Source organism: Carlito syrichta, unplaced genomic scaffold (assembly GCF_000164805.1).
Source record: "Carlito syrichta isolate Samal-C Ts95f unplaced genomic scaffold, Tarsius_syrichta-2.0.1 Scaffold303375, whole genome shotgun sequence".
NCBI lineage: Eukaryota > Metazoa > Chordata > Mammalia > Primates > Tarsiidae > Carlito > Carlito syrichta.
In genome coordinates this window covers 656520-680139 of record NW_007247471.1, presented here as the reverse complement: position 1 = coordinate 680139, position 23620 = coordinate 656520, and the positions used below count along the sequence as shown (strand labels likewise).

Genomic DNA, 23620 nt, shown 5'->3' with positions numbered 1-23620 from the left:
GGGCAGTGAGGACAGCCTCCTCGGTCCTGCCCCTGTGCAGACATACCTTGACTCCAGCCCTCTGCTAGGGAGACGGGGGCATTGCCACACCCACGTCACAGCCAGGGAAACTGAGGCTGGAGAGGTGAAATCACTTAGCTAACCAGAGGGAAGCAGGTGTCTAGCCCTTGCACTCTGATTTCCGAGTCCTCGGCAGCCTGAGTTGGGCAAGGCTAGGCCCGGCAGTGGCATTCGGCCTCCCTAGGACCGGGGTGCCACGGCCACGTCCTCCAACCGAGCAAGGACCCCGTGACCCAGCTGGTCACAGCCCTTCCCGATCTGCTGGCTGTGCATCGGATGGTGCCCGATGTCGCAGACAAGGAGATGAGACGCTCTGGGCCAAGCATAGTGAAACGCCCTGTCGTTTCCATCAGACGAGGCCCACTCTCCGCTCCTCCCGCATGACTGTGGGCCGTGGGACGTTCCAGGTGGCGGGAAGGAAGTTCTGCCGTGGGCTCGCCCTGAGCGAAGGCGCCAAGCCTCCAGCTCCAACTGTCACTGGTGATGAATGTCCACCGTGCACAGTCACTGCGTCCCCTACGAACACAGGGAGGGACCTGGCCAGACACGCAGCTTCCAGCCCGGAGCTCCCACCGTGCCGAGGGGGCAGCTCCATCTGCTGCCCAGACGTCCTTGGCGGGGTCCTCCCACCGCCTGCCCATCCTGTCTCTGCACTTGTCCATGAGCCGCCCAGCTCAAATCTGATTTCCCAACCAGGCTTTGGCTCTTAACAAGAAAATGTGCCAAGTCACTGTCAGGTGATGAATAGAGCACCTTGCTTGCTGATTTGCAAATGGGGACCTCAGGGATGGCGAGGTCCAAGTGGCCTGGGGCTCCCCTGGAGGAGGGCCGGGACCTCCAGGGCTGAGCAGGCACATAAGGAATGCAGGTGGCTAGGATGGAAGTGTCAGTCCGCGGCCTGCCATCCTGGCCTGCTGGGGCACCAGGGCGGCTTCCTGAAGCAGGCCAAGTGCACCTCCGCCCGCCTGCCGGTAGTGGTGGGCCCACAGGCCATGTCTGGGCATGTCTGCCAGATGTTTCCATGAGGACACTGTCAGCCACTGAGAGGCACCTGGCTTTGCAGGCTGGCCTCCCTCACTCATTCTTCAGGGAGTTCTCTGATGCCAGGCCCTTCCACCTCCAACATACACACACGCCCACATACGAGCACGCCGTCAGGGGCTTCCTCCAGGCCCTGTGTGTGCCTCACTCTAGTACTGCTGCATTTTCCCACACGTCATCTCCACGGAGCTCCTTTAGGGCAAGGACTTACCGTATCCGTCTCTTCACCTCCCTCTGGCTCCATTTACCAATCAAGAAAATGGGAATACTAGTCGCACTAAGCACAGTGACGGACTAAGCGCTGTGCCAGATGCAGAGTAAGTACATGATCTAAGAAAAGAGGTTGTAAGAGCCTTAAAAGAGTGCCACGCTTGGAGTTGGAAGAGCCGAGGCCAAGTCCTGACCCTCCCACCTCCTACCCTTGCAACCTGGGCAGGGTATCAGCCGCATCTGTAAGATGAGGTGTTGGAAAGGTCGTCCAGGTTTCTAGTGCTACCACATTTCCCATGAACTTCCCACTTGAGAATGTCTCAGACACCTGAGGGCATTGCAGTATGATGCCAGAGCTCTCAGGCCCATGTACCTCCCTGGCATTGTGTTCATGTTCTGTGAGGCACCGGGACTGTGCACTCAGACTCCCGCCCTTGGCTCTGAGGTAAATCTCTCCTCCTCCCACTGCTCCTCCCTCTCTTCATAAGAGTAATCATGACACATAACAACAGCCATGTTTGCATGTTAAATGTGTTGGCGTTCTGCCTCCCACTCCATCTGCAGCCTCCTCGTGGGCCCAGGGGGTAGTTGGTGCCCGTGGTGAGCAGGGCCGAAGCCACAGTAGGGATGGCAGAGGTGCTGGGTGGCAGAGGCGCTGGGCCTCGGGCATGCTGACCTCTCTCTGCCACCAGTCTGATGGAGGCCACCCGAGGCCCTGGCGCCCTGCACTCTGGGAGGGCCTTGGGCCCATCAGCATTGTACTTTTCAGAAGACACCCATGATGGGTCAGACGGCCTAGCCCAGAGAGCCTACTTCCTGCCTCCTAAGAAGCCAGGCACCCAGCTTGGACCCAGGCATGATATCCAGACCACAGGCTGGGGCCTGAGAGCCACGTGTGCACAACCAGGGCTGACGACAGCCGGCTATGGGGAAATAGATGTTAGGGGTGGGCAGAAAAGGTTATTTATGGAAGCTTCCGTGCCTTAAGATCCTGGACCTTCCTCCCACTCCCTATCCTGGTACACAGATCAGTTACTGGCCACTGAGAGGGGACTGGGTGAAGTCACTCCCTATCTCGCTCTGTCTTGCACAAAAGGAGCTTCTCGAAGGTACCTTTCACCTTGAACTTTCTGGAATTCCGGATGGCTCTGTCGCCAGACTCTCGAGAGAAAGATGTTGGAGGGACTGACCTTGCCCTTCTACCTCCCTGCCATGCCTGCATAGCACTTGGGACAGAGAACCTGGATGAGCTAAGGACATCCTCACTTGGGGAGAGAAAAGCCGGGCCCTGGAGAATGGCTATCCTTCACAGCTTCTGCGGCGAGTCTGCGTGGGTCTGTGACAGCCAGGACTGTGCCTTCCTCTCGGGGGGGCCCCCTTCAGCCCTCCCCCTCTCCTGGGGGCTCCAGAGAATGCAGAAGGGATTGCTGTATGTCCTGAGCCTTCTCGCTGTTGCCTTTTTGTAATGTCCTAGGTTAGAGAAGGGGTCTCTAAGACTAAGGTGGTTACTCATTTAGACTCTTGGCCAGATTTGTCTGCCCTGCCCTTCACAGCTGTGTGATCGTGGGCAAGCTGCTTAACCTCTCTGCCTCTGTTTCCTTTCCTGCAAAGCACAGATTGCAAATAATAACTCCCTGGCATCATTGCAGAGATGATTTCTTTCTGATAGGTAAAGGACTTGGAGCCGTGCCTGGCACATGGTGAGCCTGTGCAGGTGACAACACGCGAGTGGGAGCCTCTGGCCCCAGCCGACGGCGTGTCTGAGGCAGAGGCTCATAAACTCGAGAGCAGCCCTCAGAAGCTCCGAGAGGGCTTGTTAAAATGCAGCCTCCTGGTTTCCAGCCTCAGAAAGTCTAACTCAGTAAGCCTGGAGTGGACCCAAGAACGTGCATGCCTAAGAAGGCCCCGGGCAACGGTGGTGCTGCATGGAGACCACACTTTGAGAGCCTCAGTGAAAGCCCTGTGTGTTGCTGTAGTTCGTTTCGGATGTTTCATGTCCGTCCCTGCGTTCGGAGAGCAGCCTCCTGTGTGTGGCCCTGGCTCTCCTCCCATGCAACGAGAGAAATCGTGGCGCGGAAGTCTCGGCACCCTGTGAGCGCGGCCAGCTGGTGAATGGCGGATGCTCAGAGACAGCACTTGAACCTGAGCCGGCCCCACTCCACAACCGCAAAACGCAACTGCCAGCGGCCCTGGGTCTTCATTCTGCGGGTATTTATGGAGTGCTTGATAAAACCTGCCTGCACAGAGCACCGTGGAGTTCACAAAGCAATTTCAAATACATTTCCTCATTTCATACGCACAAAAGCCTGTGAAGTAGGTCAAGTATTAATATCGCCTGCTTTACAAGGAAAATGTAATTACAGGAGAAAACGCAGGCTGAGAGTGAACCAGCGGCTATGTGGTTCAGGACTGTACGGTGGGTGGCAGGGCTCGCTGCCGTGGAACCCAGCCAGCCCTGCCCCATGGGTGCAGGAGGTGGAGTTAGGGTGCAGGAGGTGGAGACAGTGCCTGCACAGTCACCCTCTGCACAGAGGTGAGCTGCGTAAAGAAGACTGCATTCTCGAAGAGTCCCAGGTAGAGTGTGGCCAGCATGTGCACATGGGAGACTGTTCTAGAAGAATCTTAGGCAGAGTGTGGTCCACATGTGCATACTGAGTCCTAGACTTCATTTTAGAGCCATCCCAGGCAAGGTGTGGCCCGCATGTGCCCATGAGGTGAGGACCTCTTCCCATCTGAGCTGTGCAAAGTAGGGCCTAGGGCAGGCCGAGTGGGCGGAAGCAGGGAAGATTGTCGCCTGTCCTGGGCCCCGTGCATCAAGGAGGGTTTACTTTGCCTTAGATGGGGGTTGTGAGAGTGAGAAACAGGGGAGCAGCCAGCGTTTGGTGGTGGGATTGGCGATGGGTGTGCCCATTGGAGCGGCCTTCGGATTGTCTGGGCCGGGCCAGGTCCTCTGGGCATGACTCGACCCTCTCTCCCTCTGACCACCCAGGACCCAGAGCACATGCCCACCTTAGCCTTCCCAGCCCAGAGCCACTTTTCGGGAGACCTGCCATCGCTCTAATCGCTCTGATGAGAGGCGCAAAACAAGCCAGGTGCTACCAGGAAATGGTCTAATTAGCACTTGCTGCTGACGGTTCCTTTTTTTCCTTTTCTGTTTTAAACCCTGGACATTTTTTATTCGCTAATCATCTCTCCGTGCAACTAGTGCATAGTTGCACGCGATCTACCTTTTGATGTGCACAGAAGAGAACTCTTGAATTTCAAAGAGCCGGCAGGGATTTGGGGGGAACGCATGAGAGGCCGCTGCCGTAATCAAACCTCATTAGAGGTTATTCTTCCAGCAGGTTTTCTGCGCACGCCTGCCTCTCTCACTGATTGGAGGGCTGCTGGGTGTGTTTGTGTGTTTTCTCTGGGAGCATCTCGGTGCGCGCTCCCCTCCTGCCCCCTCTGGGGAAGGCTGCGGCCTTTCTTCCCTCCCTGGTCCCGGGCTCCGACACAGGGCCAAGGGGTATAGGGTGTGTGCCAGGGGGCCCAGGCGGGTGCTGGGCTCCTCTCTCCACCTCTTGCTGGTTGCCATGGTGAGTATGGAGACTTCTTGAGTATGGTCGCTCCTGGCAAAGTTCTCTTCCAGGAGAGCCTGCGTCCTGCATGGAGAGGGTGGGGCCTGCAGATCAGAGCTCAGCTGGCCCTCCTGATGGGAGGGATGCTCACCGCGCCTCTGCCAGAGTCCTCTCTGGACCTCTCTCCAGCATCCAGGGGCTCAGGGTATCCCTCGGTGGCTGGCATGGCCCAGGCGTGCTGTTGAGAGGCCACGTGGCTGAGGTATTAAGGAGAGGCAAAATTCAGGCCTCCCAGAGAGGTCGAGGCCCCGGAGTCAACGCTGAGGCCCATCCCTTGCCCCCACGTGGACACCCCCCCCCACAGGAGAGCACCTGAAGGCAGAAATCGTAACTGATGCCCCAATCACCATCACTGCCAGCATTCCTTATCACCTTAGTGCCAGGCACTCTCAAGGCCTTATATGTTTTCTCCTTTAATTTCCTCCACAGCTCTGTGGGGTAGGTTCTACCATGATTGTTCCTATTTTATAGATGGGATGCTTTGTTTCACAGAGCAGTAAAGTAACTTGTCAAGGAGGACACAGCTTGTAGTGAGCGGCTGCTGGACTCGAGCTTCTGGAGGGTAGGACTTGCTCCTCCTTTGCTCGCCGTCCTATGCCCAAGCACTGAGCACACAATAGGGGTGCAGGAAATATCCCTCCAGGGGACAGCTCGGGCCCAGACGGGCACTGGGCTCTGGCAGCACAGAGGGCGACTTGGCAAGGGTCCTGCCCTGGGGTGTCACCCTCCAGAGGGGAAGGTGGGCGCACAGGGATGAGGTCCAACAAAACCTTCAGGGGCAGTAAGTGAGAACAGCTGTAGGATCAGACACAAACTGCGGAGAGATCCCAGAGGAGGAAGCCATTCATTCTCACTAAGTGGATCAGAGAGCAGTTAGACAGGAAGCGACATTCGAATGGGCCCTTGCGGGCAGCGCAGGGCATTTCAGGTCGCGGGAGAAAGGCTCTTGGTTATGAATGAGCAGGAAGTCTGCAGGCGGCGGCACTGGCGGGGGCTGGGGGCGTGGGCCAGCTTCAGATGGCCAGAGCCTGAGGGGCATGCTGAGGATTTGGGGTGTAGACAGTGGGGAGCCACTGGGTGTTGTCGGCATATTTCTTTGCATTAACGGGGAAAGTTGCACAGTCAGCTCTGTGGTCAGAAAACTCACTCTGGAGGCCACAAGCACGTCAACCTGGGAGAGGCTGGGGCAGGTGGAGGCCGTAGTGAAAAACCAGACAAAAGCAGTTCAATCAGAGTAGGGCTGCAGGAGGTAAATGTGAGCGAGCCAGCTAGTCTCGTTCGCTGATTTGCTGTGAGGCTTCCGGAAGTGGGAGACCATTGAGAATGCTTCCTGGGCTTCCGTCTGGGGGGCAAGGTGGGTGGCGGAGGCCTTCACGAAGATGAGGAGGCAGAATCACATCCCGCTGGCCCACACATGAGCGGTGTCACTGGACAAGCCCTTGGGTGGCCCCGGGCTTCTATTCCCCACCTGCGGTGGTGTCTGTCTAAACCGCGGGCTGACGCATCTGTTCTACCCCCTGGGAATCACAATGTTTTTTTTTTTCTCTTTCCATCTCTCAGCGTGTTAAACCGCACCCCTATGCACCTGATCCAGGAAATCATATTAGTGGATGACTTCAGCAATGACCGTAAGTAATGGCGTCATCACTGTGATCAGCCCCTGTGTGACCAGCAGAGGTGTGTCCGCAGGTTTCTGGGGAAGGAGGCAAGCCTAGTTTTGTGACAGGCATGAAGACTTGGAGAGTCTGTAGGTGGGCTCGAGAAGGAGACACGCTTCATAGTCAGAAAACAATTCATTAGGTCCCCTGCTGTGAGTCCTTGAGGATGCAGCCAGCTCATCTGAGTCGATCTTCGATCGGGTTGGTGTGTGAATATATGCAGTGGGTACGTGTATGTGCACATGTGAGTGTGCGCGGTGGGCACATGAACATGTGTCACCTGCCCAGCCTCCATTCCTGGTCATGGGAAGAGACACAGAAGGCTCAAAGGAGCACACTGGGACCCACAACCTGGACGCAATGCCGTGGGGGTTCCTTGCCTCATGCCACTGCAGTCTGTCGCTCCCTGGGAGGTCTGGGTGGGCCCCATCCTGGGACCCCTCCACAGGACATCCTGTCCCCTCACCATGACACAGTGAGGGCCAGCTTCCAACCTTCCCACACACCTGCCATCACCACTTCTTACCTTGTGTCCCCAGTAATCCGTCAAAGGACCACATTCACACCCCAAATCCACTCTCCCCAAGAAAGACACGGAGGTCTTTCCAGACATCTGTGCGTTCAGTTTGAAACGTGCAGTGATTGGAGAAGCAATCAAAATTCAGGTATTGGTAGTACTGACACTCCCTCTCAGAGCCTTCTCCTGGTGCATGGGGTCAGCCACATCCAGGCAGGACAGTCTCTTCCTGGTGCCGAACCCGGGGAGACAGGGTGGCCACTGGGGGCAGCTCCAAGTACCGCAGGGTGGAGCCCACCCCCACCAGCAATGGGCACCAGGTGCAGGGAGCCTCCACCACACTGGGCTTGCTGGACAGGCATAGCCACGGTACCCCAGGCATGATGCAGGGGGGCCCAGAGTGTAAGACAGAACTAAGCATTGACATGGACCCAGAGGGTTAGATCAGGACTCTGGGTGCTGGGCTCGGCAACCTGCCCTCCCTACCCCAGTGAGGAAGAGCTCAGAGAAGGAGACTCCCACCCTGCTGGGGGTGGCCTGGGCTGGGCAGGAGGGGTGCTGTTGGATGCTCTGAAGACAGGACATCCCTGTCAGAGCATCATCCTGGAGCTTCCTCACTGGCAGGCTGTGAGCCAGTTGGTGATCGGCCCGGGCATACCAGTGCCCTTGCTATAAGATGGAGAGGATGATAACAGTATACGTGGCTAACACAAGGGTTAAGTGTATGCACATATTTAAAGTGTTCATAACGGTACCCAAGCTTGTGCAAGTATTTTCTGTTACTTTTTAAAGTTCAGAGCCAGGCAGAGAGGTCAAGGTCAGAAAACATAAAGTGAAACCCGGCTGGCGGGCCATGATGTGGAGTTCAGAGCCAGAAACTGGGGAGCCAAAGAAACGAAGGGTAGTGGGAAAGCCAGGGGGTGATATGCAAACACCCAGGATGGGGCCTTTCACCCGTTCTGGCACAGGTCTGTGCATGGGGACTGGTGAACCAACTCCAAGTAATGGGAGGTAGCTGACGAATTCCTTCACACAGCAGGCTACCGTGAGCCGAGAGGACAGTCCAAATCCCTCTGTCCCTCCCCAGCCTCCCAGCAGCTTATATAAGACCAGCAGTGTGAGAGGACTCTGAGCTAATGCCTTGAATGATCTATTGCAAAGGAGAAATGTCTCTAGGTGACCAGGCCAGGATTTCTACCTGGAGTATTTTCAAGCAAGTGTGAAGGAGTCACCTGTACTGACTGTCCCCTACCCAGACTCTGGGAAGCCGCCTTGCCCTGATTGGTCACCTTATATAATGACAGCAGTGTCAGTGTCCATCAGCTCCTCCTCAGCCTGAACCGCCATCCCAGAGTAGGGAATTTGCTCTGCTTTGGGGGTGGGGGTGGGGCCAGGGCTGCCTTACCTGTCCTCAGGGTCACCTGCAGCACACAGGTGCGTTGTGCCGAGTTCGACCCCATGCACTCACTGCACATCATCTTTGTCTTTGCAGCCGATGACTGCAGACAGCTCGTCAAGTTGCCCAAGGTGAAATGCCTACGTAATAGTGAGCGCCAAGGTAGGCCTGTGGGTGCCCTCAGGTGTGTGGGTGGGGGGGGGTTGCAGGGGTGTGGTTGCTGAGGGGTAAGGTGAGGGCGACTGTGTTTGGTTCTTGAGTGCCAAGTGGCTCCCCCGTGGACCTGCTGGTCGACGGAGCGATGCTGGCACCCACTGGGTGGTGTGTCCCTGACTGCAGGTCTGGTCCGGTCCCGGATCCGAGGCGCGGATATGGCCCAGGGCACCACCCTGACCTTCCTGGACAGCCACTGCGAGGTGAACAGGGACTGGCTGCAGCCCCTGTTGCACAGGGTCAAGGAGGTAAGTGGACTGGGGACAGGGCTGGGGCCGTGCATGGCATCTGCAGGCCATCTTGGGTCCTAGCATCACATAGGCCCCGGGTCCTTTGGCAGGGGGTGGGATGGATGACCGTCCCCAAGGCATAAGCGCAGGAGCTGAGGGGGAACAGCCTACCCGGGGTCACACGGCAACTGAAACCAGGCCTGGGACCTGTTAGGGCATGGACTGGGTGAGGGTGGGTGGATGAATAGAAGCCAAGGGGAGGCGCAGTACCAGTAACCCAGAGATCCGAGTAATGCAAAGAATTGCAGTACACAAAGAGGTTAAAAAAAAAAAAGAAAAGTTTATTTAAAAGTAAATTTAAAAAAAGAAAGAGAAGGGAGAGAAAAGATTCACCTCCTTGAGAGGGGGAGGGGACAAAAGCCGGGAAGCCTGTCAACAGCCGTAGCCCAAAGAGCACACGGCCATGCCAATGGCCGCTGGCTGCTTGTGGTTGAGTCCTTGTAACCATTCCCCTAGATGGAGGAAGATCATTAAGGTGATTGGGTGGTGGTCTGCTCCTCGTCATCACAAAAGAGCAGGCAAGCACAAGTACTGACGCCAGGTAATGGACAGCAGGCAGATGGGTGGGTTAGTCACATGATTGCTGCCATGGTGGGTTTTATTTGTGTCACGTAGGTCACGAAGGGCTGATTAGGTTAACCCTGGTGGGGGGGTTTCCTGCAAGAGACTTGTTAGACTTTTGCAGTTCACAAATTCCTTGATCATAGGTGGTCATATTATTACTTTTATGACTTTGGCCAGCCAAAGGGTGATCTTTGGTCTTCGGTCTTGACAAAAAACCTAAAAGTGTACTAGAGATTATTATGCTAAACCATGAATCGAAAGGTTGGGCTATCCTGGTCTTGCATCTGATGGAGACTTGCTAAGAGGGGATGGGATAGGCTGCTGCTTGTCCTGCAGTAGAATGTCTGAATGCTTTCTAATGGTTATGCTGAGGCAAAAAAACTAAACTAAAAATAAGCTAAGTTTCTTCTAGGTTTCTATAGGTACCACCTTTCAGGACCATCACCCCAACAGGCTGGCAGTGGGCAGTGGACACATGGCACATGTAGCTTCCTGGGCAAGAGACTGTTTCTCCTAATGATGGAAGGTTCCAGAAAGGGGGCCCTAGGAGTGCTTCTGTAGGGAGGAGGCGGCAGCACCAACCAGGCTCCATGCCGGGTTCCTGAGCCTCTGTCTTCCTGACCACTGTTACCCTCCCTCCAGGCTGTGCCAAGCAGGTGGGCTGGGTGCTCCAAGACCCAAATGCCTGGCCTCTGTTTCCCTTAAATTACTCTGGAATTCCATGTGTGCAATTCCATGTGCGTCTTTCCTCCGTGTCTCAGTGAATCCTCTAGAAAGTGAAAAACAATTTAATTTTCCTCAGTATTATTTAATATTCCAAGAAGGCCACGCACTCCCCTGCTGATCTACGGTGCATGGCGTGGCATAGACACCAGTGTCAACGGCCAGCATTCATAGCTCTTTTGTCTTCCCAAGGGACCCACTCATGCCACCGTTCTGTGAAGTAGGGGGCCAGGTATGTTTCACATACCCATTTCACAGATGCAGAGCCCGTCTCAGGGCGGTTCTGTAGCTGGGTCTGGTATCCTTCAGCTGGTCCTGCCAGCTCCAGAATCCTGGTGCTTCCTCAGAAGCATCTTCCTGAGCCCAGGTCACTACCACGTGCTCTCCTGAAAGCTCCCAGCTCCTGCCTGGTAGGAACAGTGTTCAGGGGTCGGAGGAACTGACTATGAAATGGCTCAAAAGACAGCAGGTGATCCTTCCAGGTCCTCCATCTCAGGGAGAGCACTTGCCAGGCTCTCGCACTTGGACCTAATGTGAAGGCCCATTGGGACCATGTTTCCTGGGACTGGGGGGACTCATCCACTTAGTGCTGCTAGGAAGATCCCCTCCCCTCTTTCTGATCCAATTCGATCAAAGCAGTCTGGGTTGAGATATACTTGAGCTGGCTATTTGGCGGAAAGCTGATCAGGGCATGGAGTCCCCTCCAAGTCTGCCCCCGCCCTGTGCCAAGATCTTTTGTCCCCGGTGTGCTTCCCTTCCTCCCTACAACCCCTTCCCCCCGGGGGCCTTTCCCACATTTCCCTCTTCCAGGAAGCCCCTCTGGACTGCACAGCCAGCTGGGGCCCCTCCTGGAGAAGTTGCTACCTCGGGCCACCCTTTCTGCCTCTGGGGTTAGTTCTCTGTCTCCCCTAACAGATTATGAAGCTGGGGGACACCCATGCCCCCTGTGGCCACCCTGCCTCTCACAGAGTAGATGCTCAGTGTTCAGAGATGAGAGGCAGAAACCAGAGGCTGGAGGGGACGGGAGGGTGGGATGGGAGGGGGACAGGCTGGCTTCCAGCCCCTAAAGGAATCAGCAGACATTTGCTGAGCATTGAAACGGGCCGTGCAAAAGGAATCTGCTGTGTGTTGGGCAAGGTAGGCTGGCGTTATGGAGTGAAAGTATTCACCAAGACAGTTACGGATGAGGAATGGTCGATTTATTAAAGGGAAGGTACGTTGTGAAGGCCACAATGGGCAGGATGGCAACGAGAGAGAGTTTGCCATCTGCCAAGAGGCAGGGGCTAAACAGAAGCATTTATGCGACTGTATGGGGATTCAGTGTGGACTGGGGGAGTTGCCTGGGGGACATGGAGATGTCTGCAAATTGACTGTATATATTGCTGGAGGTTTGTAAAGCTGATCGATGGTAGCGTTTTGTCTCTTAAACAGCAGTAGATGGCTGCTTTTTGTGTGTCACACAACCAACAGCAAATTGTTAACTACTTTTTGTTTGTTGCGGAACTAACAGCCAATGTTTTATGGCTGACTATCCAGCTTTTACAACTCTGAGCTTTCTTTCCTCAATATAATGTACCCAATTTACTCAACGGATGCTGGCCTCATCAGGCATCCTGTTCCTCCACGGAATCCACACCCTGCCTGGTCGGGCTCTCTGGGGCTCCCTACGGACAGGTGCGCACGGGTGTGCAGGTGACCCCCAGGGAAGGGAGCACAGCCAGTGACCGCAGGTCGGAGTGATGCAGGAGCTCCATAGTCAGGACAGGCCTTGTGAGGAAGAACGAGAGAGACATCCAGACACTTCTTGGTTATGGAAGCAGGAGGGTCTTTCTGCCTGTAAGTTGCTGGCACTGCCCTGGGGCCGGCTGAGCCGCCCATGACCATCCATGCCTGGAGTTAAAAACAAACTGAAGTGTGCCCGACAACAGCCAAGGGCTCAGGTTGCAGATTCAGGATGAGGGGTAGAGAGTCTGGGAGCACTTCACTGGGAGGAGAAGGCTGGGTCTGCAGACCTGGTCCCCGTTCACAGAGGACTTTATGCAGAAGAGACAAGGTGTTCCCTGCGTACGTGGAGGTCATGTTTACAAAGTGAATTTGAAACCCAGAAATGTGGCAGGGTGGAAAACTTCTTGGCAGAGGACAGAGGGGGCTGGGTCTCTCATTTTCCATCATAAAAGTAATGGCGTGTCACGTAGACATTCTGGAAAAGTTGACAGCCAACCGAAAGCCTAGCATGCAAGGACACCCTCCTGTGGTATTGCTTTCCTTAGGCTCTTTTCCCAAAAGTGTCTGTATGCAGTTGCTATCACACTACTTATACCATTTTGTATTTTGCTTTTTTTCTCTTAGCAGTATTCACTAGCGTTTTTTGAGCCATGTTTCTTTCTTTTTTTTTTTTTGAGTCAGAGTCTCACTCTATCACCCAGGCTGGAGTGCAGCAGCACGCTCACAGCCACCCCAGCATCAACCCGCTAGGCTTAGGCGAGCCTTCCACGTCAGCCTTCCAAGTAACTGGAACTACAGGCGTGCACTACCACCCCTATTGTAGAGATGTCTTATCAAGTTGCCCAGGATGGTCTTGAACCCCTGGGCTCAGGCAATCCTCTCACCTCAGCCTCCCAAAGTGCTGGAATGAAGGGCTGGAGTCCAGGGCATGGCTCACTGCACTGCTGGCCCTCCTCCCTCTGCTCACCCCTTGGGCTTCAGGCCGCTCCCACCCCCCCTCCCTGGACTGAATTTCACAGGCCTGGCTCTCATCCCATGTTGGGGCAGCTGGGTTGGGGTGTGGTCAGGGCCGGGATCCAGCCCCAGGAGCTGTGCCCACGCTTCTGGGTGCAGCCGTCACAGCGGTGGACTCAGAAACCCTGGCCTCTGCCCCAGGCTGACTGTGGGAGTGTGTGCTGTGCTGTAAAGTACATGCGACAACGTTGACCATTCAGTGATCTGAGTGTGTCCGCAGGGTGTGTAACTCTCACCGTCGTGTCATCCTAAAACATTTTCATTGCCCCAAAGGGAAACCTTGTCCTCGTCATGGTCCCCACTCATCCTCCTCCCTTCCTGCCCCTGATCCCCACATCTCTGCTTCTTGTCTCCATGGATTTGCCTATCTGCACATTTCCCATCAATGGTATCATAGAACATGATCCTGACTTCCTTCACTTAGCAAATTTTCGAGCAGGATCCAAGTTGTAGCATGCATCAGACTTCCTTTTCACAGATGAATAATGTTCCATGGTACGTGGCATGCCACACTTGTTTGTCCCTTGATGAATATCTGTGTTGTTTCCAGCCTGTTACTACTGGGAACAGCGCTGCTGTGAGCATCTGTGTGCACGTTTTCATCTGAGTACTTGGGGGGTGTATCTATTGAGAAGTGGAACTGCCAGCTGCTACAATAGGTCCATGTTTCACCAGTTAGGCCCCCTGGCTGACCATCCCTGCAGGGTGCGTTAAAGGAGCCGTGCTTTCCCTGAACAGTGAATGAATCCGCAAAGCTGTTTCCATCCCAGTGCATCTCAGACACCATCTCTGAAAAAATCCTCTCATTCCTGCACCTGTGACCCACCTCACCCACCAATGGGTGAAGCCGCTATGTCCTCCTTCCAGAATGTGGGAGATGCCTGCCTCCTCAAAACCATTCAGCCCCAGGATGAAGCTGAGCGCCCCCCAAGCTAAGCTCTTTGGTCCTCATCTCTGCCCAGGCTAAGGCCTTCGTGGCCAAGAGATGAGCCAGTCAAACCCAGGAGCCGTGGTCCAGCTCTGCTCCGTAGGGCTCGTGGACTGCAGGGGTTTCCGCCAAGCCTTGCCTCTTTGGGCATCTCAGAATCTTTCCTCTGGGACAGCCCCTTGGGGAGGGGGAGGGCGGCCTGTGTCCACCTGTGTTCCCCGTGTCTTTGTGCGTCTTTTCTCGGAGTAGAAGGTGATTTGATCTTGTGAGGGGAAGTGGAAATTTTCAGCTGTAATTGGAGTTTGGGATTTTCAAAAATAGCAAGAGATAAGCAGAGGCTGAGATTGAGCTGCCATCACTGTCCTTAGCTGGTGTTTTCACAGTGAAAACCTCCCCAATTTTCCTTCTTTTTCTTTCAATTACATGATGATATTTGAAACGAGCACCAAGTTGGTTTTTTTAAAAAAACACAGAGGCTTCTTCTCCCCCCTTCTTATCTGCATATTTCTTTAGCAGGAAAAAAAAAGATTTTAGAAATCTCAATCCCTGTGAAACATTCGGTCAGTTTATAGAAAGAATAGCTTACATGTTCTTCAAAGCTTCTCACGTGCTTTTCTCTCTTGTTTGTCACAAAAGAGGCCAGATCGTTTGCAAATAATAATTTGTTTCACTTTATAAACGAAGACACAGAATTCCCCAGAGCTTGCCAGCTTGTGTAAGGTCACATGTAGCCTAGGTGGCAGAACGAGCACCCAGGGTCCTCAACTTGTCCTTGCCTCATGGTGTCTCCTCCCTGGGAACCCCCTGCTCCCCACCCCTCCCTCCATGCCAGCTTGGAGGGCCCCAGGCTGTGTGTTACACCTGCATCAGAAGCATCTACTCACCGGTCCTCACCTAGACTGTTAGACTGTGACATCTTATTTATCGTTGTACCTGCCATGGTTCCCAAACCACAGTAGGTGCTCAGCAGTGCTGGTAGGCTGCAGGAGTGAGTATCTCTTAGGGTCTGTTTGTTTGTTTGTTGTAAGATACAGAGTCTCTCTCTGTCACCCAGGCTACAGTGCAGTGGTACAATCATAGCTCACTGCAGCTTCGAACTTCTGGGTTCAAGGAATCCTCCTGCCTCAGCCTTCCAGGTAGCTGAGACTACAGGGGCAGGCCACATGCCCAGTTTGTTTTTATTTTTTTAATGTTTTTCTAGAGACAAGGTCTCACTATGTTGCCCAAGCTGGTCTCAAACTCTTGGCCTCAAGGGATCCTTCTGCCTCGGCCTCCTAAAGCACTGGGATTACAGGCGTGGGCCACCATGCCCAGCCTCTGGGAGCTTTTCGATTGCCCATTCACAGTGTGTTTTTTTTGTTTGTTTGTTTGTTTTTGTTTTTTTGAGTTGGAGTCTCACTCTGTTGTCCAGACTGGAGTGCAGTGGCCGCTCCCGGCCACCGCAGCCTCGACCTGCTGGGTTCCAGCGATCCTTCCGCCTCAGCCTTCCAAGTAGCCGAAATTACAGGCATGTGCTACCATGCAAGGCTGATTTTTGATTTATTGTAGAGATGAGGTCTTGCTGCCCAGGCGGGTCTCGAACCCGCGGGCTCAAGGCAATCTACTCACCTCAGCCTCCCAAAGGCACGGGATTACAGGCTGAGCCACCGAGCCCGGCCACAGTGTGGTTTTAATTACATGACTCGGTGGAGAAACAAGAGGCCTGACAGCAGGGGTGATGGATGGCCGTGGGCCGGTGCCTTCGGCCTCTGTAAGGGCTGGATGGAAGTGGGGTTGGAAGGATTTGGATTTGCACAGGGGCGGGGTGACAAGGACGTATGGTCTGGGAGCTGCCAGGGTTCCACCAGCTGCCTGCTTGAGTCTAAGCGTGGTCCCAGCTTTAAAGCTACAGCCCCTGGGACACGCAAGCCTCTGGTGGGTCTGGGCATTGGTGTCGCGAGCCCATGCACCCGCAGGCCTGCAGGAAAGGCCATCTTTTCCAGCTGTAACTGACTCGCCTGCCTGCTGGCAGCATGGATGGTGCCTGGAGGGAGTTAATAGACACCCTTTCAGCCGGGGCGGATTGCACAGCTGTTGCCCATCAGGCTCTGGGCAGGGGCTGGGAATTCAAAAGTGAGCCCGTACCAACCCCCAGGGCATGCCGAGAGGCCATGTCCAGCCCTGACAGCTCGTTTATAAAGCCTCTGCAGGGCTCTCAAGGTCATAGCGCCACACATGTTCAGACCCAAACAGCTCTCACTCCTGTCGGGTCTCCAAGACCCTCTCAGCCAAGCAGATGCCACACCAAGCAGTGACAGGAATAAGGAAGGACAGAGTCCCTCAGAGCTTGCATGGGTAGAGGGAGGCACAGCCCACGCCTGGCTTCCGGGGAAGTCTGTGGTCAAAGTTAGCAACCAGCATTTTATTTTGCATGTATTTTGCACTGGGAAAGAATTTTTTTTTTTTCTGACAGGGATTTCACTACGGTGTCCAGGCTGTACTTGAACTCCTGGGCTCAAGCCATCCTCTACATCGGTCTTCCAAGTTTCTGGGACTATAAGCATGCACCACCATGCCTGTCTGGGAAAAGACGTTTTGTTTTATTTTTTTAAAATAAAACTCAAAGCAAAACAGGATTGCTGCTTGGGAGCCCCCAAGACCACCCTTAGTTTCAATAATTTGCTAGGATTCAGAATGCAGTAAAAGCATCACAGTCGTGGTTATGGATTGTTACAGTGAAAGAATACAGATTAAAACCCGTGGCACAGGGTGTGCAGGGAGTATTGCCCTTCCCCACTGGTCATATGGACGGCACCTACTTCCCCATCAAAGATGTGAGGCCCCATGCATGAAGTGTTGCCAGCCAGGAAGGCTTGCCCAAGCCCTGGACATTCAGGGCCTTTACTGGAGGGTGGGCCACACAAACATGGCTGACTGCCTTCCTGGTCTCCACGCCCTTCCAGGGGTCAAGTTGAGTTGGCACACCGTGGCCCAAGGCTCTCACTGCAGGCTGCGTTGTTGGCAGAGACCATCTGGTGTAGCCCATGGCTCCCAGGTAAACAAAGACACTCTTCCAGGCAGGACATTCCAAGGGCTTAGAGGCTGGCTCCCAGCAGCTGGGCAACGGCCAGCCGTGTCTTTGGACAGAGTCACAGAAGGACAGTGTACAGATGCAGAGACCCCAAAACTCAGAGGCAAAACCAAGACCTTGTCAGTCTTACAGAGAATGTTGTTGAACTTGAAAGGACATTTCAGAATCCAAGGGACAATTGTGTGGGAGGGGGGTATTTGTGTGCATGCTGGTGTGTGTGCCTGCCGGTGACAGTGTCCCAACAGGAGCCCCAGAAGTGTGGCGGCAGCCAGGCAGGTGCATTGCTGTCTGTGACAGAAGCATCTGCCCTCCCAGAGGGGGTGCGGTGTGTTGCAAATGAGCATTTCTTTCCACGTGGGCCAATTGGCTTTCAGAGGCACCTGATACTGTCAGAACGAGTCACATGTGGGAGGCTGAGGGCCAAATTAAGTCTGTGAACTTCACGTCAGGCGCTCTGTGAATCTGGAGCTTAAAATAAGAAGACAAACTCATTTGGGGGAGAGATTGAGCCAGGAAATTAAACAGTTTCAAGGAGAAACAGAGGTGCCCGCCTGTGCCAGCCGAGGGTGGTTTGTGCAGAGAGTTGGAAAGTGGCCCTGCCTGGTCCCCGGGGCCTGCTGGAGTGGACGGCCTGCCTGACTCCCACTTGTCGGTCTCAGAGTCCCCATGGTCACAGCTCGATGACTCACCCTGGACAGGTGGGGGTGGCAGCTCCCCCACTGCTCAATCCTGTGCTCACCCAGGACTGGGAAACTTGGACAATTATATAAACAGTACCCTGATGGCCCCAGGAGCTGGTGATTTGGGCTCACCAGTTTAGAAAATGGTCCCTGAATGATTTCAATGGTTTGGATGGGGTGGCCTAGGGAGGCAGCAGTGATAAGTTGGAGAAACACAAACGGGCCCGTTCTGGACGTCCCAATGCCACTCCAGGGAGTGTCGACCTTATCTTGGAAGCCGTGGAGGTTGGCAGCAGTTGAGTGGCAGCGGCCGATTTGTGTGTTGGAAAGACATCTTGGGCAGCCGTAGGGAAGGGAAAGGGGGTGGGGATGTGGTGTCCACTGCAGGCTTCAGCCCCCTGTGACTAGAGGAGAAGCAGGGTGGGTTCACAAGAGCAGTTAGAACTGGGGGCTTGCTCTGGCAACTTCACCTAGTGTTGGGGGTGAGGCTGAGAAGGGACTCAGGGAGCAGAGCCCACCTGGGGAGGGGACGATGATGCCGCTATTTGGAGGGCCCAGTGAGGCACTCATGGAGGTGGCCCATGGTGTGTCATATCTGAGTCGGAGGCCAGGAAGGAATCAGGGCTGTGTAGGTTTGTGAGTGTCTGTTTCAGGGGGCAGCTGAGGCTGAGACTCTCCGGAGACACCATCCGTGGACTTGGCCATGTCCACAGGTTGGAATGGAGCTCTTTGCATTTTAGGCGTCAGCACTGGAGTGGTCCCAGCATCCAGAGCCCCGTTTTGTAGATGGTAAAATTGAGACCCAGAGATGGCAGGGCCCTTGGTCCATGCCATGAAACCCATCTCTGACACTGCCAGGGCGAGGTCCTCCCAAGGAACCTGACCCCAGCGGGCTCTCACTGCAAGCTGAGCACAGGTCTGTGTCTTCCAGGATTACACACGAGTGGTGTGTCCCGTGATTGACATCATCAACCTGGACACCTTCACCTACATTGAATCCGCCTCAGAGCTGAGAGGGGGTGAGTGGGACCAGCACCTTCTCCCCTGAGGACTTTGCTACCCGCTGCTCTAAAGGGGGGAAGGAGGGAGAGTCCTCAGTGGCCTGACACACACTCAGCCTGTGTCCTGCACCGTCATGAGCTCAGCTCGGCCTTAACCCTGGGGCTGTGGGTGGAAGGGCTGGGCGTGGGGGGTGGATAGGCCACCCCCAGCACCCAAAGCTCCAGCTCTAAGAAGAGCTCACACCAGGGCCCAGACCTGATGGGAGGAGGATTCCTGAGTGGCGGTGGCCTGTACCGTTCTGCCACCTTGGCGGTGGGCACCACCTTCTCCTAGAGACCACCCCGGCCCATCCCAGGAGGGACTTGTGGATGATTCAGGTGGTCTAGGGCAGGAGCCCTCAAACTGCGGGTCATGGACAGGTATGGGTCCATGGCCTGGTAGGGACCCGGCCACACAGCAAGAAGTGAGTTGCGGCGAGCAAGCAAAACTTCATCTGTATTGACAGCCGCTCCCCTGTCGCTCACATGTCTGTCTGAGCTCTGCCTTCTCTCAGATCAGCTACTGCATTAGATTCTCATGAGGCCGAGCATGGTGGCTCATGCCTATAATCCCAGCACTCTGGGAGGCCAAGGTGAGAGGATTGCCTGAGCTCACGGGTTCGAGACCAGCCTGGGCAACTTGGCGAGCCCTCGTCTCTACAATAAATCACAAAGAGAGCCGGGCATGGTAGCGCATGCCTGTAGTTCCGGCTACTTGGAAGCCTGAGGTGGAAGTATTGCCTGAACCCAGCAGGTCCAGGCTGCGATGGCTGTGAGTGTGCCATTGCACTCCAGCCTGGGTGACAGAGTGAGACTCCAACTCAAAACAACAACAACAACAACAAAAGATTCTCGTAGGAGCACAAACCCTATTGTGAACTGTGCATGTACGTGGTCTAGGCTGTACGCCACCCGTGTGAATCTAATGCTTGGCGATTCCCTGCCCCACTCCCCATCTGCGGGAAAACTGTCTTCCACAAAACTGGTCCTTGATGCCCAAAAGGCTGAGGATTGCAGGTCTGGGGCTACTCGCAAACCCCCTGCTCACATGTCCAGAGACTCAGGCCAAGGACCAGCGTCCACCCTGTCTCCCCCCGGGCCCTACTCTGCCCTTCAGTCCTAACTCCGCCCATAGAGAGGGTCTGGGGACAGTGAGAGGAGGGGGAGGGAGAGAAGGAAACTGGAATGGCCATGGGCTGACCATCCTGTACGGTACCTTCCTCACTTTCTGGGGACTTGGGTGCCTTCCTCACCTCCTGGGGACCTGGGCACTTTCCTCACCTCCTGGAGACCCGAGTGCCTTATTCATCTTCTAGGAACCCAGGCTCCTTCCTTAACTCCTGAGAATCTGGGTGCCTTCCTCACCTCCTTGGGACCAGGGCACCTTATTCACCTCCTGGGGACCCAGGAGCATTCCTTACCTTCTGGGAACCTGGGTGCCTTTCTCACCTCCTGGAGACTCAGGTGCCTTATTCACCTTCTGGGGACCCAGGGACCATCTTCACCTCCTTGGGACCAGGGCACCTTGTTCACCTCCTGGGGACCCAGGAGCATTCCTCACCTCCTGAGAATCTGGGTGCTTTCCTCACCTCCTGGAGACTCGGGTGCCTTATTCACCTTCTGAGGACCCAGGTGCCATCCTCACCTCCTGGGGACCCAGGCACCTTCCTCACCTCCTGAGAACCTGTGTGCTTTCCTCACCTCCTGGGGACCTGGGTGCTTTCCTCACCTCCTGGGGACCCGGGCACAATCCTCACTCCCTGAGAACCTGGGAACCTTCCTCACATCCTGGGGCCCCAGGAGCCTTCTTCACTCCCTGAGGACCCGGGTGCCTTCCTCACCTCCTGAGGACCCAGCTGCCTTCCTCACTCCCTGAGAACCCAGGTGCCTCCTTGAAACCAGGGCACCTTATTCACCTCCTGGGAACCCAGGAGCGTTCTTCACCCCCTGAGAACCTGGATGCCTTTCTCACCTCCTGGGAACCTGGATGCTTTCCTCGCCTCCTGGGACCCGGGTGCCTTATTCACCTTCTGGGTACCCAGACGCCATCCTCACCTCCCCAGGAGGGGACCCAGATGCCTCCCTCACCTCCTGAGAATCTGGGTGCCTTCTTCACCTCCTGGGGACCTGGGTGCCTTCTTCACTTTCTGGGGACCCAGGCACCTTCCTCACTTCCTGAAAACCTGTGTGCTTTCCTCACTTCCTGGGGACTCGGGCACCTTCCTTACTTTTTGAGGACCTGTGTGCCTTCCTCACTTCCTGGGGACCCGGGTGTTTTCCTCACCTCCTGGGGACCTGGGCACCATCCTCACTCCCTGAGAACCCGGGCGCCTTCCTCACCTCCTGGGGACCAGGGTGTCTTCCTCACCTCCTGGGGACACAGATACCTTCCTCGCCTCCTGAAGAAAGGGCAGTGGCTCCAGGAGCCTGGGTATGTTCAGAATGAGCGCGTACTGGGAGTCCTTCTGAGAGACCCAGGCAGCGCCCATGCTGTGTTTCAGGGTTTGACTGGAGTCTCCACTTCCAGTGGGAGCAGCTATCCCCAGAGCAGAAGGCCCGGCGCCTGGACCCCACGGAGCCCATCAGGTAAGCAGGAGGGCCAGGGCGGTGGGCAGGCAGATCACTGCACACAGTCTTTCCTGCCATCGCGTGGTGTGGGGCACTGGTGTTAGATGTCAGAGGACTGGGCAGAGACAAAGGGGACTCATTGCTAGACCGCTTCCATGGTCGCCCTGCTTCTGGGAGGTTTTCATCTTCGTGGAGACAACTGCCTAGGGGGAGGGGTCTGGTGTGACCTGTCCCGAGTATCATGATGTCCTCATGCTCTGCCAGCGTTGCAGGAGCCCACGTCAAGGCTGGATGGTCCCCTTCGGGCCTCTAGGGAGGGAAGGACGGTCCTTTAGCACCAGGAGCAAAGCCCCAGGTTTCAGCCCAGGAAGTACAGCCAACCAGTGCTGCTGTCAGCAGAGGCAGACGCAACACAGGACCACCGCCGCGTACTCGCAAGCACGTCTGCCCCAAACAGTGTGAGTGTGTCACAGTGACCTGGACTCTGGCCGCCTTGCTGTGCTGTGTGTGACTGTCCTGACACACATTCTCTCCAGGCTCCACGGTGGCCCACACCGCATGGTGACAAGGTGTCTCCTGGGGCCTGGGGCCCATCTCAGGGCTTGAAGTAGCAGAGAGCATAGTGGCCACCCCATGGAGGAGCCTGTGATCAAGGTGTCAACAGCCAGTGTGGCCTTGATGTCCACCTAAGACTAGACGATAAACCTGTCCCAGGTCTCTCGGAAATCTCCAAACTTCAGCAGGTCTTGGGCAGGGAGGCAGAGTGTGAGAAGTGCTTGGAGGACTGCGGAGGGCACGGTTTGGGACTCCCTGGCCCGGCAACGAAGGGATGATCCGACCGTCAGGCCACCTCCTTGTCTCTGCTGCTGCCACACAGGAGATGTCTGGCCTTTTCCTGGATCGACTGAAGTCTTACTGAGGACTGCACTCAGTCTGCAAGTGTTCTCCAGAGGGATGGACCACTAGGGTACAGTTAAATTCAGAAGGGAATGTGTCAGGGAGGACGGGCTCCCGTGATGACAAGGCCAAGGTCCCCGATGGGCTGTCCGCAAGCTGGCAGCGAGGAACACCAGGAGGAGGCTCAGTCCAGGTCAAAAGCCCCAGAACCGGGGAGGCCGACACTGCTGCCTGTGTCTGAGCCGAAGACCCCAGAGCCCGGGGAGGTGCTGTTGCAAGTCCCAGAATCTGAAGGCTGAAGAATCTGGAGTCTGACATTCAAGGGGAGGAGAGGAGAAAGGGATGAACCCAGTCAGGGAAGGAGAAGGAGGGGGAGACTCAGTCACTTGGCCCCTTCTCCCACCTGTTGTGTCGTCTCCGCGGGCCACAGGGTGGACAATGCTGCCCACGTTGAAGTCCCAGCTAAAGTTTGAAGTTTTTTTTGTTGCCCAGCCTGGTCTCAACTCTTGGCCTCAAGTGATCCTCCAGTCTTGGCCCCAGAGCACTGGGATTACAGGTGTGAGTCACCACACCCAGCATTTCTCCTTTTTATCAAGACCCCAGTCATAACCCTAATGACCTTGATGTAACTTGATTACCTCTTTAAGGACCCTCTCTCCAAATACGGCCACATTCTAAGGTACTGTAGTCAGGACCCCAACATACCATTTTTTAGAAGGGGATGCAATTCAACTTGTAACAGAGGGGTAAAGAGGGAGAGAGGATCCAGTTTCAGAAAGCAGAAACCTCAGCCCTTCTTCCCCGCCTGGTCAGTGACTGTGGCCCCTGTCCTCAAGAATGGAGGACAGCCTCTCCAAAGGGAGTCCACCAGGCAGGGCCTTCGGGGGAAGCCACAGAGTTCACGGTCATCAGAGTAGCTGGGTCCTGAATGAACCCTGGCCCCACAAGGGTATGCTGATGAGTGATTGTGCCTGCCTTAAGGCTGGGAGAGTCACAGACAGAGGGAAAACCCTGGAGCTCGTTCTTGCTTTGGCCTTCTGAAGACAAACAAGAACCGGAAGACATGGCCTTGAGCTCCAGACTCCTGGGGCACAGGATCTGAGCATAGCCCCTCATGACTGACCCCCCCCTTTCCTTCCACACTCACAGGACCCCCATCATCGCGGGGGGCCTCTTTGTGATCGACAAGGCCTGGTTCGATTACCTCGGGAAGTACGACATGGACATGGAGATCTGGGGCGGCGAGAACTTTGGTGAGCCCCTGTCCGTGACACCACCCTGGGCACCACAGGGTTGGGGGGACCTGTGTCCTCATGTGACCTGAGGAATCCAGGGTTCCTCTGCCTGGTGAGTGACACACAGCTCTCCATGAGAACACAGGTTTCTGTCGTTTGTTTGGTTTTTTT

General features: G+C 55.4%; 1 protein-coding gene across 1 annotated transcript in view; it reads left to right on the top strand.

Moving 5' to 3' along the window:
• The window catches only part of GALNT14 (polypeptide N-acetylgalactosaminyltransferase 14), an 81185-nt gene that overhangs the window by 32232 nt on the left and 25333 nt on the right, over nucleotides 1-23620 (top strand). Inside the window, exons 4-9 of the mRNA XM_021712577.1 lie at nucleotides 6492-6559; nucleotides 8599-8664; nucleotides 8842-8963; nucleotides 18641-18728; nucleotides 21251-21335; nucleotides 23364-23467. Coding sequence (XP_021568252.1) covers nucleotides 6492-6559; nucleotides 8599-8664; nucleotides 8842-8963; nucleotides 18641-18728; nucleotides 21251-21335; nucleotides 23364-23467 — 533 coding nt within the window. The remainder of the gene's footprint in view (nucleotides 1-6491; nucleotides 6560-8598; nucleotides 8665-8841; nucleotides 8964-18640; nucleotides 18729-21250; nucleotides 21336-23363; nucleotides 23468-23620) is intronic.